This window comes from Pholcus phalangioides, unplaced genomic scaffold (assembly GCF_987345545.1).
Source record: "Pholcus phalangioides strain wild (caught in Gottingen) unplaced genomic scaffold, Ppha-v1.0 ptg000007l_1, whole genome shotgun sequence".
Lineage (NCBI taxonomy): Eukaryota > Metazoa > Arthropoda > Arachnida > Araneae > Pholcidae > Pholcus > Pholcus phalangioides.
Window position 1 is genome coordinate 49,733,624 of NW_028301600.1, and position 18,759 is coordinate 49,752,382.

The 18,759-nt window shown below is 37.7% G+C and overlaps 1 protein-coding gene across 4 annotated transcripts in view; it reads left to right on the forward strand.

Moving 5' to 3' along the window:
* Pka-C1 (Protein kinase, cAMP-dependent, catalytic subunit 1) overlaps nucleotides 1-18,759 on the forward strand; it is a 131,978-nt gene that overhangs the window by 37,041 nt on the left and 76,178 nt on the right. For 2 of the 4 annotated variants that reach the window (XM_089233435.1, XM_089233433.1), the window contains exons 5-6: nucleotides 4,062-4,144; nucleotides 7,019-7,145. In XM_089233435.1, the coding sequence (XP_089089561.1) occupies nucleotides 4,062-4,144; nucleotides 7,019-7,145 (210 nt within the window). Of the gene's footprint in view, nucleotides 1-3,931; nucleotides 4,015-4,061; nucleotides 4,145-7,018; nucleotides 7,146-18,759 lie in introns of all 4 variants that reach the window. The other 2 variants (XM_089233434.1, XM_089233436.1) reach the window with 1 other exon arrangement.

The following is an 18,759-nucleotide window of genomic DNA, read 5'->3' on the forward strand; positions in this document are numbered from 1 at the left end:
TATTTTTCGCATGATCTTATGGACAGTTGAATGTGGCTTATGCAATGCCTGTGCTACGTGCTTGACACTAGTGCTACCATGAGATTGAAGCTCTATCCTCTTCCACCTGAAGCGAAACCTCCTGTACTGTGTCTATAGAAATGGGTTTTCTTCCTCTTCTAGGACAATCAGCCAACGATCCTGTGGTTTCAAATTTCATTATCATACACCGAAGGTTTTTAACATTCATTGGACCTTTTCGAATCCTCTTCCACGTCCAATATTTCCGTAGAGCAGTTACTGCAGAATTGCGGTTTTGGTAAAACAATTTGATCAAGAAAACATGATCTCGTAAACTTACCGTCATTGTGAGCAGCAAACACATTGAAAAACAAGATCTCTGTAAATGTTTCTAGGTTTTATAACAGCTGCTGCATGACATCACATAAATTTACACTTTTACCACAGGTATTCAAAGTGACATGCCCCCTGGTGATGACATGTACAACTAATTTCCCCCCCGCCCCCCGAAACAAACTATCATCACTTCATGAAGTCCTTTGCAAAATTTCACTTTTCTAATGGCTGGTTTCGTTACTACTTTAAAATAGGGTCTTAATTATGGACACCCTGTACATTGAGGCCTATCGATATACAGTAAAACCTAGATAAGTCGTCACCTCAAGTTATCGAAAAATTATGACAGATTAAGCAGACTAACGACTTAAGCAGAGTGCCGTCAGTTTTAATGTGTAATGTTGTGAAAATCGTATAAATTTAAAGAAATATGAAATTTATTAAAGTATGAATCAAAATAACAATATTAATAAAATTTACAGATTGCGAAAGAAAAAATAATAGCAATTTTTTACCTTTTCTATCTCTTATCACTTAAATTATTGGGGTAAAATGTATTGTACACTTTTATTTATATCAGTAGTTTTTAATTTAGACTAACAGAGCAACACATTAATTTTACGTATACATCAAATTTAATTTTAGTGTTTTAATTCTTCACCAGTAGTTCATGATATAACTTCAAAGTAATCTTGAACACTTTTGCTTTTGTGGAGGGACCCTGGGCAGGGAAAAGTAAACAGAAGACCAACTTCGGAAAGAATGACAGATTTTTTTCAACAAAGATATTTTGTTTAAATTTCAAGCCCTAAATTAGTAGAGTCTATGGCAAGATGCTCGTCTACCACCGTGACAGTTGCTGTCACAGTCACCCCCGGTCCTGGGTTCGAATCCGGGGGAGGATACATGTGAGATATTTTTTTCCCTAACGAACTTGAGGCAACCACTGATAGACAGCGCCTTCATTTCCAACCCATCTTATTAATGACAGTAAATTGCAATATAGCAATATGGCCAGAATTGGTGTTTGGTGAAGCAAAGTAGAGTAGAGTGTCCATGCTTTCTATGATAATTTATTATCCGTAGCACACTTTAACTTGATTAATTTCATTCTTCGATTTACATAATTTTTTATTTCCTTGCACTATATGTAATCTTTGACGTATCAATAAATGATGTATCATCTCTGCCGGAGATGCCTTGGTCCCTTCCCCACTAGGGGGGGGGGGAAGCGAAGTGCTTACATTGCTTCTTGCGATAGAGCATGGGTGTCTTGCAGTTTCTCCAGTAGAGCCCATGCAGAAATGAGATCTAACTTGAACAGTCCCCAAAAACCGTAGTCGGCAAATGAACTTCCCCAGCTTAACTTTTGTTACTTAAACTGTTCTGTTTGGGTATATAGGATTTTATGGTGACTTTTAAGCATATGTCAATGTTGTTAATAAGCTCTTTTTTTTTTTTAATGGGAGCCATAAAAATAGTTCTGTTCCTCTTTTCTCAAACTTTTTCATAGTGACGAGTTAACCGAAATTAGCGACGAGTAAACAAGGGTTTAATAACATTGTTGTCTATGAAAGTTGGAATGGCCGGAAGAAAAATGACGACTTAACCGGAGTAACGACTTATTAGGGTGACAAGTTAACGAGGTTCTACTGTAATTGAAAGAAATTGTCCATTAAAGGGAGTGTCTGTTATGGAAGATTCCATTGTAATAATTTTTTTTTGCTCCTTAAACCATGGAGAGGGAACTAGAAAAGGAACCCTGTACAAGAAAAAACTATTTTCTTGTACAAGGTTATATGAATGAAGTGTTTCGAGAGAACGAAGAGAGCGTGAATGTGTATTTCTATGTTAATATAATAGTGAAAATCAAATTTAAAGTTGGCTTTCCTGCTAAAGTTTGCATAGCTGGAGACATTAGATCTTGGGGTTCCTATATCAAAATATATGTTGTAGTTTTTCATTAAAATTTTTATCCTCTATATATTTACCTAACTTCCTGATCCTGAAATCCAGTGAATGAGCTATACGTTTCACACAGAAAAAGTTATTTGCACCTAATATGTAGAGAAAGGTAGCGAAGTGTGTCAAATATTTCAATATTCTGGCTGCTATGTGCTTTGATGCATTGTTGTGATGGAGAAGCAGACCCTAATTTCCTCTTAGAGGCCAATTGATGTGTTATAGTCAGCTGTTGATAGGTTTTCTAGTAGTGTAATACCATTGCTATTTGACTGCCTTGACCAAAGAAAGAAGCTACCATCCTTTTTCCATCATGTTTTGCTGACTTCAATTTTGTTGGAGTTTCTCCATCTTTAAAGCTGGACAAAATCGAAAAAAATCACACATAAAGTTGCCATGGTGACTTGGTACCTGGGGTTTGTCAAGCATCACATGATTGATTGCTGTTTAGTTAGTACCATATATATATTTTACATATAAATCAAAAGTGGCTCTAGGGTTATGTGGCTGTATGGGGTGTTGTAGGAGTGTCACCAATTAAGGGGGAAGGAGAAAAATATGGAAAAACTATTTTTTCTGTAAAATTCAAACTATTGAATGGAATAACATGCAGGCAAAATTAACTTTTGATGTATTGCATCTAGCTGAGAATCACAGACAACCAGGTATAAATATGTGTCAGTATATGAAGACATGGGGGCGGGGGGGGGGGAAATATAAGCTTAGTAAGAGCTTTAATGACTACATTATCTGTGTTGTTTCTAAAATTACACCTTATTGTATACAAGGTTTTCATGGTAATTGTTTTGGTTCAGCTTAAACGTAGAAAGGCACTAAAAAGATGCCTTATGCAGGTGAGAATTATGTTTTAACTCTCCCCGTGTAAATTCAAGTTTTGTCTCCAGTTAAGACTTCAAGAACGTTATGAGAGTTTTGTTTCATCCTTGAATTTATCTTCAGCATAACCTTGTAACAATCACCATTTCTTATGCTCTGAAGACAATTATGCAAAATAGCTGCTACTGTGCACCATAAACATTCCTCTGGGGAATTTCCAATGAACTGGTGTGTGCTTGTAAAAATGTGTTGTGTAGATATAGGCTATGCATGGCCTTAACATATGTTGGAATTTACCATGTTTCATGTACGAGAAGTGTTGGTATCTGTATTCTGTGTTGGAAGTTAAAGTGACAGATGCTTGAATTTTCTTGTTGAAGGTCTACCTGCTGTCTGTGAAGAGAATTATTTCAAATCAGAGCGTGGCTTTCATTTGCATTTTCAACTTCAAAAATCAGCTTCATCCAACCACCACTGTGATGTCTAGGGATATAACCCCTGGTACTTGTGATGAAAGTCTATCATGATGCCCACCCGACTGCATAGCAGCTTATGGGAAATAGTTGTAGTATACCCCTGAACCAATCTTCATTAAGTTATAGTTATCAAACATACAAACTATTCAATTATGTTTGTCAGTAAAGTGTTTTGTAAGGGAAATTTTAAAACAAGATTCATCAATTTGAGTATAATTCAGTGCACCCAATGAAAAATATTTGAAATCTGCAATTTAACAATATAGAACACATTCTCTGATTGTAATTTATCTAATATGAGAAATGATTTTGAATTTTAGGACAACTCCAATTTGTATATGGTACTTGAATTTGTACCAGGTGGGGAAATGTTTTCTCACTTAAGAAGGATAGGACGTTTCAGGTAAGGATTGTAATATTGCTCATATTTTGGAATTTTCTCTGTTTCAGGATTACTCAAACTTATATATGGTGCTAGAGTATGTACCAGGTGGGGAAATGTTTTCACATTTACGGAAAAGTGGAAGATTTAGGTAAGGTGTATGCAGGGGTTCTCGTGCTCATGCATGCCCTGCTGACCAACAAATGCATGAAACTTCAGCTTATTTCACTTCAACTGATCATGTAATCATACCCTATTCTGCTTCCAAGCATCAGAATAATGCAATGTTTGCCTTTTTTTTCAATGCTTTGTCTGATTTTGTAGAAGTTAATATTCAAAATTGCATGATTTTAGAACCTTTGGTTTATTAACACAGCATGCTATTTTTCTTCTTGAACCTTCCATAGGTTTAAGTTTTTTTTTTGCTATGCAATGCATGCAAAATGCTCATGGGCATAAAATATACCTCAAATCAACTCAATACTGTTGGTTTTCTTTAATTAGGAATAAAATAGTTGGGAAAAACATAGTGCATGTCTATTTTTCTATAAAATTGCTATTTATATGCATGAAATTTTAAGTGCTTGAAAAATTGTTTGAAATTTTTTACTATTATTTCTAAATATAAATACATGCTTAATGGCTGACAAGTCTGTGAACATTTGCCAGACTTCTGACTTTATATCGTAAAACACACATACAATATATAACATGATATAATATACAGGATACATAGAAAAGTCTTTTTCACTAGAAACAATTTGTGAAGAGAGAAATCTATGGCTATGCAGTTAGTTCATGGTATAGGCGGATACAGAGAGAGGGTGATAGGGGTTATGCCCCCCCCCCCCCGTATTAAAAAATTTCATTATTGTGATTGGGAGGGCAAAGGTGCCTCCTCTATGCATACTACTGGTGATTTGCCATCCAGGGAGGGTGGCACTTCATCTTATGGTTAATGCTGCAGTTAAAGTAAAAGAGACTACTTCTAGTCAGATGCAATAAACTCTTGGAAAACAAACCCTCAACAAAATCAAATGCATATGCAAGGTTCCATTTGCATTTCCCGGTTCAATTGTTTAAATTTTATCAAGTATTGTTCATTGAACAGATGATAACAATGAACAAACCAATTTGTTAATTTAAAACATTTATTCTGTTAAATATTAAAACTCACATTCTCAATATAACACCTTTCAGACACTTGATTATCACAGTAAGTTACTTTTTCTCAAACATAGCAATTAACTAAATCAATAATTGGAACAATTTCACCATTTGTTGAGATGACCCAGAAAACATTTATCATGATCACATCATCCATATCACTAGTCCAACATTAGCAGGATTACAGTCAAATTGGAGACAGCCTGGAGATGTTGATAACAGTTGATTGCTTAATCCATTGCATGTCGAACAATCGGAGAGGTGCCAGAAGCAGAGTAGCGTTGAAACACACCAAGAGATATCCGGTCAGGCTACCGGTCAACCATAGAGCAGATGTCAAAACTAAGGCTGTATTGAGAGATATACAGAGGTATGCAGTTAAGATACTGGTCTAACCATGGAGCGGACGACGGAACCAGGATGACATTGAATCACACCGGGAGTTATCTGCCCAAGCCATCAGTCAAACCATAGAGTGGACGTTGAGACCCAAGCGGTGCTGAAGCAGGCTTTTCGACTTTCAGTACATCACTATGAATAAGAGATCACCTGGTGTATGCCTCAATGGGCAAAACACCTTAATGATTACGTAGCTGCTTTGAAGGAGCTGGAATAGTATAGCATCTCGCTACGTCTCTGGTATTTATCTGAAAACACTCCCACACATATCATGCATCATGACAGGATCCAATCGCAGTGACTAATCCACGGTACTGCATTCATCATCTCATTTACATATTATCAGAGGAGAAAGATAATATTGCAAATAAAATTATATAACACAGAACCTGGCAACAACACAAAACATAAACATGGCGGTCGATCGGTGGCACACGATCTCATGGATCGTCTCCGGAAACAAATTAAAAGGTAAGACAAAATAAATATAACATTAAAATGACTAGACTCAAGGACTATTTCCGCGGGGGCCTAATGGTAATGTTACACATGTAAAATAATATGGGGGATATAAAAAAAAATCAAAATTCATATATGCTCCCAATTCAAAAGCATGTCAATTTGTGAAATTCACACCCATTTCTATTGTGCCGCAAAAAATTTGCTCCAATTTCCCTTGGTTATTTCACACGTTACTCTTTGTTGCATCTGAATGGGTGTAGTTGCTTCACTAAATTCTTGGAAAGTAAAAATTAACATCTTTTAGGAGTGATGCTTTGGATCTGAAATAAAGAGACATAAAGTAGGGAAAATGATGCCAATTGATGTGTCTTTCCTCGTGATTTCATCATCCAATCACTTGGGCAGCTATGTCAAAGTTAGACATAGGGCAGTGAACGAAAATGCATGTAAGCTTTCATACTTCAAATTTTGCTTGCATTTCTTCTTGTCATCATTCACAATTATCTTTCTGAAAAAGTAGACAGCCGTTTCAACAATGTGCAAATAATGAAAGAAACACTGCCGTGGAATGAACACTTAGAGATACAATAAACAACAAAAACGACAGAACACACCATTTAATGGACATGGTCATGTGAATGTGTTATTAAAATTATTTGATTACTTATACTTTTAATTATAAAGTATGAGCTAACATATACAGTAGACTCAATAATCTGGCCATGTGTGTTAGTCTGGCCAGTCCAGTAATCTGGCATTTTAAGCAGTTTTCTTTGAGCATAGAATAGGGAAACGTCATTGCATGCCTGTGTGCAGAAGTTGATATTATTCAAATGGACTTCTGCAACTGACTTCCAGTAATCCAGCACACCCTTTCGTCATATGTGCCGGATTAGCAAGAGAGTATATTCAGAATTTTTATGACCATTCTGTAGCTCTTGTATTTTTACTTTTTAGCACATTGAGCTTCTTACTTTACATATTTTTTACTATGCAGTGAGCCTCATTCAAGATTTTATGCTGCCCAAATTGTCCTTGCATTTGAATACTTGCACAGCCTGGATCTGATCTACAGAGATTTAAAACCAGAAAATTTATTGATTGATCAACAAGGCTACATTAAAGTATGTATTCCAGAAATCAATTTTTCTTACAGATTATTAATATTTGTATTTTTTTTTATCTCGGACTCCAATCCTGATCTCCCGAATGATTCCCACTACAGATGTGTACAAAAAATGTTTAGAAATAATAATTCTCATGGACCACAACTCTTTCATCTGGGTTCCTTAATAATGATTAATATTCAGTTTATTTTTCCTAACCCTTTACCTTCTGGCAGTAATTTAAAGTACCAGGTTAGATAGTTTGCTATATACTACTATTTGTTTGAAAATTTGTATTTTTCTCTTTTTTGTCATTGATTAGAACTAAAATGACCTACCAAATAATTTACATGATAAATAATTTGCTATTATGATATTTATACTTTCATTTATCATTTTTTTCTTATTCTGCTTTCCATAATGTGGTAGATAAAAGGTTTATTTTATCATGGACATTTTTTTTACATTTTGCCGTGTAGACATCAAGCAATTGCGCACTTGATAAAGTTAAAACTTTTAATGTGTATTGTATTGTATGTGTGTATTGTCAAAAATTTATTTAATATCTTTAAAAATTAGTTTATGTATACAGTTTAGTCACATTTATGCGAACACCAGGTAATAACAAAAATAATAGTTTTGTTCTACGGATGAAGCGCTGTATTTTGCATCTTTTCCATTCCTAGAAGTTTGCACATACCGCCTAAAACTGCTGAAGTGATGTTTCTTACGGAATGGATAAGCATGGGGGACTCCAAATCAAGACACCCAATTTCACAACAAAACTTCGGCCAGTGTCACTGCTTCTTGATCAGGATATGCTTCCATCCACGTGGTAAAATAGTCCATTACCACAAGTATGTACTTGTGATTATCTATTCAGCAGCTAGATGGTGTGTAAGAAACACAATGATTAGATTACTGTAAGGTTGTCAGACATCTGGAGCTAATAGACATGTCTTAATCACAACTCTGGAAGGCCTGGCAGTTGGAAAACAGGATATTGGCTGTCCACAGGGTTCATGTAGCAGGCCAGTTTTATGGAGTCTTGCGGCCAGTCAAGACCTAAAAATTCCCATCCCGGAAGATGCCCATATCCAGGCCTTCGCTGATGACTTTGTCTTTGTGATAGGGTCAGTTAATGTATCACAGATAGAGACAAAGGCAACTAAAATCCTTAACAATTTTTCAAATTGGCTTAACGAACATAACCTGAAAATCTCAACAGAAAAAAAACACAATTTCTCTGTCTCACAAAAAATAAATATCCCCTTAGAATTAAAATTAATGGTAAAAACATAAAATGTGTAAACAATCTGAAATATTTAGGTGTAACCATCCAATGACTTCGGCTGGGAATCTCACATCAATGAACAAAAATTAAAAGTGACTGGTTTCCATTTAAACTAACTAAAATAACAGGCAAATCCTGGGGCATCTCACAAAGCATTAGGAACACCATCTACAAGTCGGTAGTCGAGAGATTCTTAGCCCATGGCGCCTCAGCTTGGCATAAGCATCCAACTAAAAAACACAACAGGCCCTAGATATCGCACAGAGGAAATTTCTTTTAACAATAACCGGAGCCTACAACAACAGCCATGCTCGGACTCCAGGTGATCACAGGCAACTGCCCACTACACCTAAAGCTCCAAATGGAAGCAGTCTACACAAACACAGTTAGGTTTAGGAAAAACATTCAACCCGAACTTCTAGACTTTCATCCCAGGAGTTTTGAAGCACAGGAGCATGGCTGGCACCACCACCCCTCCTGCTCAACTATCCCCAATCAAATTTCAATTGACGGCCATGATATAAAACTAGCAAACACTCACATATACACAGATAGCTCCAAAGCCTTTGAAGGCGTCGATCTGACTGGTCAGAAAGAAGGACGGTTCCACCTGATTCTGTGCGGACTATAGAAGATTGAACGTCACAAAAAAAGTTATCCACTGCCAGGAATCGCCGACACTCTTGACACGCTTTCCGGACATCAGTGGTTTTCTACCCTGGACTTGAAGGGTGGATATTAGCAAGTGAAAATATCCCCGATGATCGATAAAAGACTGAATTCACCACCCGGCAAGGACTGTGGAAGTTCAAGGTGATGCCATTTGGCCTGTGCAACGCTCCAGCTACTTCTGAGCGGCTGATGGAGACCGTTTTACATGGAATATCTTACGAATTACTCCTCCAAGATAGTGTGATTCCTCCACCGACTCACTAAAGTCAAACAAACATTTTTGTGGACTGATGAGTGCGACGGACTTTTACATCACTAAAACAAGCCATAACATCGGCTCCAATATTGCCGTTTCCACAAGCAGAGAAATAATTCATCCTCGACACGGACGCAAGTAACAACAAGATCGGAGCTATTCTATCGCAAGAAGTGGATGGCAAAGGGCACGTCATTGCCTGCTTCAGCAAAAGTTCGTCAAAGCTATAGAGGAATTATTGCGTCACTAGGAAGAAGCTGCTTGCAATCTTCAAAGGCGTGGAACATTTCCATCATTACCTCTACATCGGAAATTTCTTCCTTCGCACGGACTACACTTCATTAAGCTGGCTGTTGAACTTCAAGAATCCCGAAGGTCAAGTCCCTTGATGGATACAATGGCTGCAGGAATACGATATGGAGATCCAGCATCGTAAGGGAGCATCGCATGGAAATGCAGATGACCTATCGAGAAGACAGTGTCCACAGAATGGTCATCATTCCGTCAAGGCTGAAGAGAAGTACAAGCCCGTGAACCCTATAGCAAGACAGAAACATTGCAAGTCTCAAGTGATGACCCTTGGAGCAACAAGAACACCTGGAAGGCCCAACTAGAAGGTCTCGACATGCGACCAATAATTGACTTGAAAGAATACACCGGGAATGAACCAACGTGGCAAGACGTCGCTTCTTCCAGTCCGACGACCAAAAGATATTGGGTGCTATGGACTCCCTGAAGATGAGAGAAAGCATACTGTACCGCAAATGGTAGTCGAAGGACAGAAAGCCGTTCTGATAGCAACTCATCCTACCAAGAAGCCGAGTGGAAGAAGTTTTGAAAGACTAGCACGGAAGCCCAGCCCGACCGGTGGACATTTCGACATAACAAAGACTGAAGGTCCATGAATGATTCTATTGGGACATGTCCAGGACTGATGTGGAAAAATGGAGCAAGAGTTCTGACACCTGCGGCGCTCGCAAATGTCCACCTGGAATGCACATGGGCCCACCTTCAACGCTACAACGTTGGTGCGCTGTTCGAGAGAATCGCCCCGGACATCCTGGGACCGTTACCCAGAACTCATGATGGTCACAAGCAGGGACGTCATTTCAACTTTTTCCGGGGGTCGGGGGGGGCAAAGCATATGTACTCAATCAATGTATGTATATATACACTGCTGGCCACCCAAATTGCAACACCAAGAAAGACAAAAGATATCGCAACAATATTTATTTTGTAGATAACATGTTGACCAAGCATGAAATGATTAAATTTATAGACTTCTGTGAAGTGTGGTTCCTGCCAAAATCAGTAGCCAGAGTAGCCGCCATTGTTGGAGATCACTGCTGCCACACGCCTCAGCATTGATTCAAAGAGACTTTGGATGTGTTCTTGGGGTACAGCAGACAAAGCAGCTTCCACGCGTTGCCAAAGTTGATCTGGTGTGGCAGCTGGGGATGTAATCTGGGTCAATCGTTGAGCAACCATGGATCACATGTTTTCTATCTGCAAAAGATCCGGAGAGCGAGCTGGCCAGGGAAGCAATTCAATCTGGCGATTGACGAAGAACCTTTGGACAATGCGTGCCACGTGTGGTCGCGCATTATCCTGTTGAAATATGGCTGTGGGCAAGCCCTGAAGGTAAGGAAGGACAACTGGCTCCAACACCTCGGAGATGTAGCGCTGGCTTTTTAAAGTACCGGCAATGCGTACTAGAGGAGTGCGAGAGTGATATCCAATACCGCCCCATACCATAATACCCGGTGCAGGACCCGTGTGGCGGTGCATAACGCAGCTGTTCAGCATCCTCTCTCCACGGTGTCTCCAGGCTCGAATCCGACCATCGTGGTGTTGCAGACAGAAGTGTGACTCGTCAGTAAAGACAATTTCATTCCATTGTGCCGTCCACATCCTTCTTTCATCGCACCATTGGCAGCGGAGACGTCTGTGGTTCTACGTCAAGGGTAGACGAAGCAATGGACGTCTTGCGGACAGACCACTCTGCTGTAAACGGCGTCGAATGGTACGCGCAGACACTGGATGATGCGGTACAGACTGAATGTGCTGTGCTATGGTTCGTGATGTCGCTGAGCGATCCGCCACTGCCATACGCACAATACGCCTGTCATCACGTGAAGTGGTGCACTGAGGTGGATGCGATCGAACACGTCGGTCCGTCATACCCTCCTGCATCCAACGATCACATATCCGCATTACAGTTGTTTGGTTTCGTCCAACACGACTATCGATTTCCCTGAAAGATAATCCACAATCTCGGTAGGCCACTATCCTTCCTCTGTCGAACTCGGATACTTGATCAAAAGATGATCGCTGTTTTCTACGAGGCATAATTGATCGTTTTTTTGAAAAAACCACAAGAAAAACACAATTGCCGTACTTCAAATCGTCAATCTCCAAGCCTTAAATAGCACTTTGAAGTGGCGCCACAGGCGCGCGTGATGTGCGTCTGCGCTGAAATTCTAATCATTTGCATATCTCACCTCCGCTAATGCATGTTGTAAATTTCATATTATTTGCATGCTTCCTTCAGGGTGTTGCATTTACGGTGGCCAGCAGTGTATATATTTGTGTGTGTATATATATATATGTACCTTTTTTAGTGTATTTTCAAAAGCCGGGGGGGGGCAATGGCCCTCCCCCTTGCCCCCCCCCTAAATGACGGGCCTGGTCACAAGTACATACTTGTGGTAATGGACATTTTTACCGAATGGCCGGAAGCTTATCCTGTTCCTGATCAAGAAGCAGTGACACTAGCTGAAGTTTTGTTGTAAAATTGGGTGTCTCGATTTGGAGTCCCCCATGCTTATCCATTCCGTAAGAAACTTCACTTCAGCAGTTTTAGGCGGTATGTGCAAACTTCTCTGTAGGAATGGAAAAGACTCAAAATATGGCGTTTCATCCGTAATCTGATGGGATGGTCGAGAGATTCAACAGAATCATCCTGAGCCACCTCTCTCTCTTCGTGTCGCAGAACCAACAAGATTGGGATGCAAAATTACTGCTTTTCCTGCTGGCCTACCGAACTATCATCCACAAGAGCACCGGCTTTTCACCAGCGTAGATGCTCATGGGACGAGATCTTGGGTTGCCAGGTGACATGCTGTTTGGGTGACCGCCAGATGCTTCTCTTCCTCCGGAAGAATACGTCGAGGGACTACAGGAGCACCTCGAGGATGTGCATTGAATCGCTAGGGATAGGATCAACTTTAGCTCCGAAACTATGAAGAACCGCTATGATACAAAGGCCACATCTCATGATTTTAAAGAAGGAGACCTCGTCTGGCTCTGGAACTCCAAGCGCGCCGGAAAAGACTTTGCCCGAAACTTCAGACGTCATTTGAAGGACTGTACAGAGTTGTAAAGAGAGCGATCAGTGTCGTGGTTCAAGTTCAAAATACACCATCATCGAAGTGCAAGGTGGTTCATTTCAACAGATTAGCTCCTTACCACGGCGAGTGACAAAGTCTGAGCTGCTGACTTGAGGACTGAATTGTCAGGACGAACGAGTTCTAAGGAGGTGGGCAACGATAAGAAAAATATCGTAGCATATTTTTTGCAGAACCCCTCGAGACTAGAGATGTAAAATTCTAGAGAATAATCTTTCGGAGAATATTCTCTGCTAGGAATACTATTATAAATACCTTCAGAATATTCTTATGAGTTCTTGATGAGAATATTCTCCTCTTATTTATAATATCCTTGAGAATATTCTCTGGAAGGACTACTTTCATAAATTACTGGGGAATATTCTTATAGAAAATAATAAGAATTATTCTGAAGTTATTAATAATAGTCCATCCAGAGAATATTTTAGAATATTGTCCCCGGTGAGAATATTCTTCAGTTACCGAAATCTTTCCAGAGTATTATCAAGAATATATTTAATAACATGTATTATAATAAATGATCTTGATAAATAACTTGAGAATAATAATTATTATTTTTGTATAATAATTATTTTTCATAAGAATATTCACTAGTAATTTATAATAGTAGTCCTTTGAGTAGTCTGTCCCTGTCTCTCTTCCCTGTCAAGAAGGTGGGTATATTGAAGTTTGTAGACCACAGTATTAAAGTTTGAAAGCAAGAAAATTAAACCAACGGGGCTGAATTACACAACTTTTAAAGAAATGAGAGTGATACAGAATTTAAGTGTGTATGCATTGAAAAACAACGGTTCTCTGTATCTTCTTAGAATGAAGGTGATTGTATAATTGCTTCCTTCATCAATCAAGTTTGATTTAATTTCTATTGTTGTGAACTTATTTCTGAAAATTTATCTAATTTTAAAATCATTTTTTAATGTTTTAATTTAATGGTTTCTAAAATCTTTATAACCAAACTTTTAAAACTTCTCATCATGACCTGAGGAGGAACTAAAAGTTATCATTGGGGGTGATTATACCAAAAATTGTTTTGTTGTGAATGTTTCAGGCAATGAAAAATGATTTATGTTTCACAATATAAACAAAATTAGTAAAAGAATTTAAAATTATTCGAAAGAAAAATGAATATTCTCGATTATACTCCAATTTTTACATTCAAGAGAATATTCTCACCTCACATCTCTACTCGGGACAATAATCACCTGTTACAAAAAAATATTGTAGCACATTTTTTGAAAAACCCCTCGGGACAATAATCTCCTGTTGCCAACTGGCATCAAATTTCGATTGACAGCCACACTATAAAACTAGCAAACATCCACATATACACAGATGGTTCCAAAACTGATGAAGGCGTCGCAGCAGCTTATTGTGTATACACAAACAATACAGAAAAGCAAAGGTAGCAAGCAGCGCTAGATAAAAACAATAGTAACTTTCAAGCAGAATTTTTAGCAATAGAAGCAGCTACACAATACGCAATGAGAACAGAAGAACGAGTTTTAATAATAACTGATTGCTGCTCCTCCCTTCAAGCACTTCTAGATCCAAAAAATAGAAACACAATAGTACGGGTATTGAGGCGGCGTCTATTAGATAACCCAAAAATTTTCCTAGGTTAGACCAAGGCCCATGTAGGTAATCTTAGAAACGAGAGAGCAGATTCTCTAGCCAAGGTTGCAATCAACTGTGACAATAAGCTTGATAACCCTTTCCCACTAACTCTCCTGAAGCGACAGCTTAAACAAGCAACCCTCCAGAAATGGCAGCAAATTTGGGACCAAGGAACAACAGCTAGGAAAGTGCATAAAATTGTCCCTCGAGTCACATACAACACATTGAACTGGCTATCTGCATAACAGGACACTGCCCATTCCCTATAAATCTACACAAATGGAAACACAGCTGAACAGACAAATGTGCCTGCAGTATGGTGGGTACTACCATAATAAGTTCACTATGCCACGGAGTGCAAATTTACAAAGCATCTACACATGTACAAATATTCCGAAAACAATAGTTCACTCAAATAATCAAAAACTCAACAGCAAGGATTACAAGCCAACATAGAATAAAAAAATCTGTCCACCAGATTTATAAAATAATGTTTTAAGTTTTGCAAAAATAAGGGAAAAACCGAAATAGATAAAAACAGTAAAAAAAAAACCATATCCACATGACTGCCACTACTAATACATAACCACTACATGTACAAGTTATAGCAGGTACTAACAGGACCCGAACAAGAATTTTTATGACATTCCCTTATCAATGATGCAAATGTGATAACCACAAGTGTCCTCCATTCCGCTATTCTAGCTGGGGTGCTAGGCGGGAGGATACGAATTGTTTCACAATAATCCCATTACATATAGTTTTTATTATATATATTCATTTTTTCTTTAATAAATATAACCAGCCAGAGCGAGTCAACCACAAGAACAAGGCCGAAGTTAATCCATAGCTAAGGCTCTCTCCAGACAATCCCCCAATTAAACTAATCCCACATTTCTCATCAAAATAGGTTTAGAGCGAGACGACTCTGCCTGACAGTTAGACACATATTCATATACATATATATTTCTCTTTCCTCTATTCAAGTTCTTCATGCATTTCATGTCCACAACACGTGCGTACTCATATTGTTGTATTCACATGTTGCTCACCGAATAACAGGCTAAGCGAGATGGCACTGGTGATCCCTAATTGTATGCATTCTGCCCACACATTTCTATTTTGTATATTTTCATCAAATCCATTGGAGTGAGTGAACTCAACCCAGTAAAACTTATGCTGGCTTCTAGTCCACAAGTTATCAAACCCATTTGCTCACCAATAAGGTGTTAAGCGAGATGACTCACTCTGATGGATATTTTATATTTCACAATATGATTCTCATTTCGTTTTTTTTTTTGTATCCTGTGTATATAATATAACAAGTGTAAGATAACAGATGAGAGATGGGCATAGGGGCCCCTCCAATTGCTTTTAAAATATATCTTCATCCTAATATGTGTACATTCATCCTTAACGAAACCCTGGAACTTTTCTCTAATTCCCAACCCCATCTCATCTGTAATCACCACAAAACTTGTTAATCGCAACAGTACCCAATTGTTGGGGGGGGGGGGAAATATGCTGTGAAAATTTTGTACGTTATGTTTTTCTACACAAAATAAAGTTTTCTGGACTCTTCCACGAATCTGGACTGGAAGAGATTTCGGCAACGGGATAAATCCAGTAGCAAAGTTCTGGCATTCATTTAGTCTAGGAAATTGGGAGGACCCTTATGGAAGTTTTTATCGTACTCTTTGCAATTTTCAAACACTTCTGTTAGTGCAGTGTTGCTCAATAAAAACTCAATTTTAATGAAAGATTCATTTTATTCTAAACATGTTGCATTGCTTTTCCCCTCATTTCCCTTCAATGGAGTAATAGCTTTCCATGCTTTTGTGGTACCAAATAAGGCAGCTAAACACTGAAAACATGGAACTCGTTACCAGATGCAAAATTTGACCTAATCTAAATTTGGTGTTTATCAGTAATGAAACCGGTCATTGTTAACATCATGAATCCACAACCGTTTTTACTAAACATGAGGACCAGTGCAAAAATTACAGCGGGCCCCTATATGCAAGACAGATTTCCCAAATTAGTTATATATTTCAGATTTCTCCATGTTCTAATATTACGTGCTTGATCAGAGATGCGAAATTCTCTATAATATTTAGAACAATATTCTCGAGAATAAGGAACCCTCGAAGGATCCTTCTCTTCAAGGAGAATATTTTCTCTGAAAGGACTACTTTATATTGCAAATAACTTGAGAATACTCTTATTCTTAATGAGAATATTCTCCTGTTATTTATAACATAATTATATATAATATCCTAGAAAATATTCTGTGGAAAGCTTGCTTTTATAAATTACTGGGGAATATTCTTATAGAAAATAATTATTCTCAAGCTATTTATAGTTGTTCCAGAGAATATTCTCGATGAGAATATTTTTCAGTTATTTATAATAGTAGTCCTCCAAGAGTATTCTCAAGAATATTTATAATAACACATATTATAATAAATCTCATTAAATAACTTGAGAATAATTCTTATTATTTTCTATGAGAATATTTTCTGGTAATTTATAATATAGTAGTCCTTCGAGAGAATATATTCTTTGTTCCCATCTCCCTTCCCGTCAAGAAGACGGGAATATTAAAGTTTGCAAGCAAGCAAATGAAACCAACATGGCTGAATTGCATAACTTTCAAAGAAATATGAGTAATACGTGGAATTTAAGTGTATAAAGAAAACAACAGTTCTCTGTATCTTATATAGGAATATAAATCTTATAATGATTATATAGGAATAGCTTCTTTTATCTATTTTGGTTTAATTTTTTTGCTTAATGTGTTAACTTATTGCTTCAAAATAATTTATTAAGGTTTATTTATAATATCTTGAGATTTTTAAAATCTTTGGCAAACTTTTAAAACTTCTCATCATGACCAAGAGAATATTCTCAAACTAAATGTTGTCATTGGGGGAGGGGGGTGATTTTGCCAAAAATTGTTTTGTTTTAAATGTTTCAGGCAATGAAAACTGATTTATATTTCATAATATAAGCAAAACTACTAAAAAAATTTCATTATTTAAAGGAAAAATGAATATTCTCGGTTATTCTCCAATTTTTATATCCAGAAGAAATATTCTCACCCCACATCTTTATGCTTGATATTTCCTCTATCATCATGTTGTAATGTCTGTATGAATTGTGAACTTGCGCTACTGTATTCCTTTCAATCAGGCCCATTCAGGATGTTGAATCAGCATTCTTCGACATGATTTGTATCCACGGGTCATATAAGCATAATGCTGCATATCATGAGTAATGCCCATAACTTTGTTGCTCAATAAAAATTCATTTTGAATGAGAAATTTATTTTAGTTCTCAAGCATGTTTGATTTGGCAAACAAAAAAACATAGTAGCGAATTACAAAAATGAACAAATTATAAAAAAATATTGGACAGAGTACAAAAACAAACAATTGTCTTTGTAGGCTGGGAAATTCTTTCCCTCAGAAAGATCATCTAGTTACTGACTAATGTAATGTCAAATTTGCTTATGCAATCAAAAAAAATCTCTCTGATGATTTCATGACATGTCTATTAGTGTTCTCAATCACCTCAGGGAAGACAACATTTATTCATGTGCATAAGTTTTTTTCTAAAGTGGGCAATATGGAATGGATTACAGAAGTGTCTCTCCCCAACCTTTTTGGTGTTGCAACCCTCCCCCATCATGAAAGTCAATGTACCGTTGACCCCCCTTGCAGCAAAGGCCAATTTTGAAGAAGCCCCATCCCTATAAAATTCAAAATGTATTGTTTTTTATAATTTACATATCATAAAAATTAAAATAATAAATTACTATTTCTCAGCACTACATGTGTCATTCATGCAATGGTAGTAAATGAAAATGATTTCGGCACACCTGATAATGTACTCGCGGACCGTAGGTGGAAAAATACTGGATTAAAAAAAGAGGGTGATTATCTACATATACATGGGCATGGTAGCCCAGTCGATAAGATACTCACCTAAAGTAGCAAAGGATGTTTAGAGGTGTTGCGAGTTCGATACCCGGTTCGTCCTTGTCAGAAAACTTGCCTGACACATGGGTACAATAAAAAACGGCTGCTTGACCGCAGCAAAAAATTGCCCACCGCAGGGAGTCCCCCATCGAGTGGTTAGCGCACCAACCTGTTGATGAGTATAAAAACAAGCCTGCTGTTTGGAATCGGCAATAAATTGTAGGTCTCAGTCTAATTAGCCCTCGTGTGCAGAAAAATGTCCATGGTGCGACAACAATGACCAAATGTCTACACATACAACATGACATTCTGTTGGTTGGTTCAGCAAAGGAAAGTAGGAGATAGAAGATGTTTTTTTTCCTAGAAAGGAAATGTGAGGGAGGGCTGCAAAAGTTTAACTCCAACAATT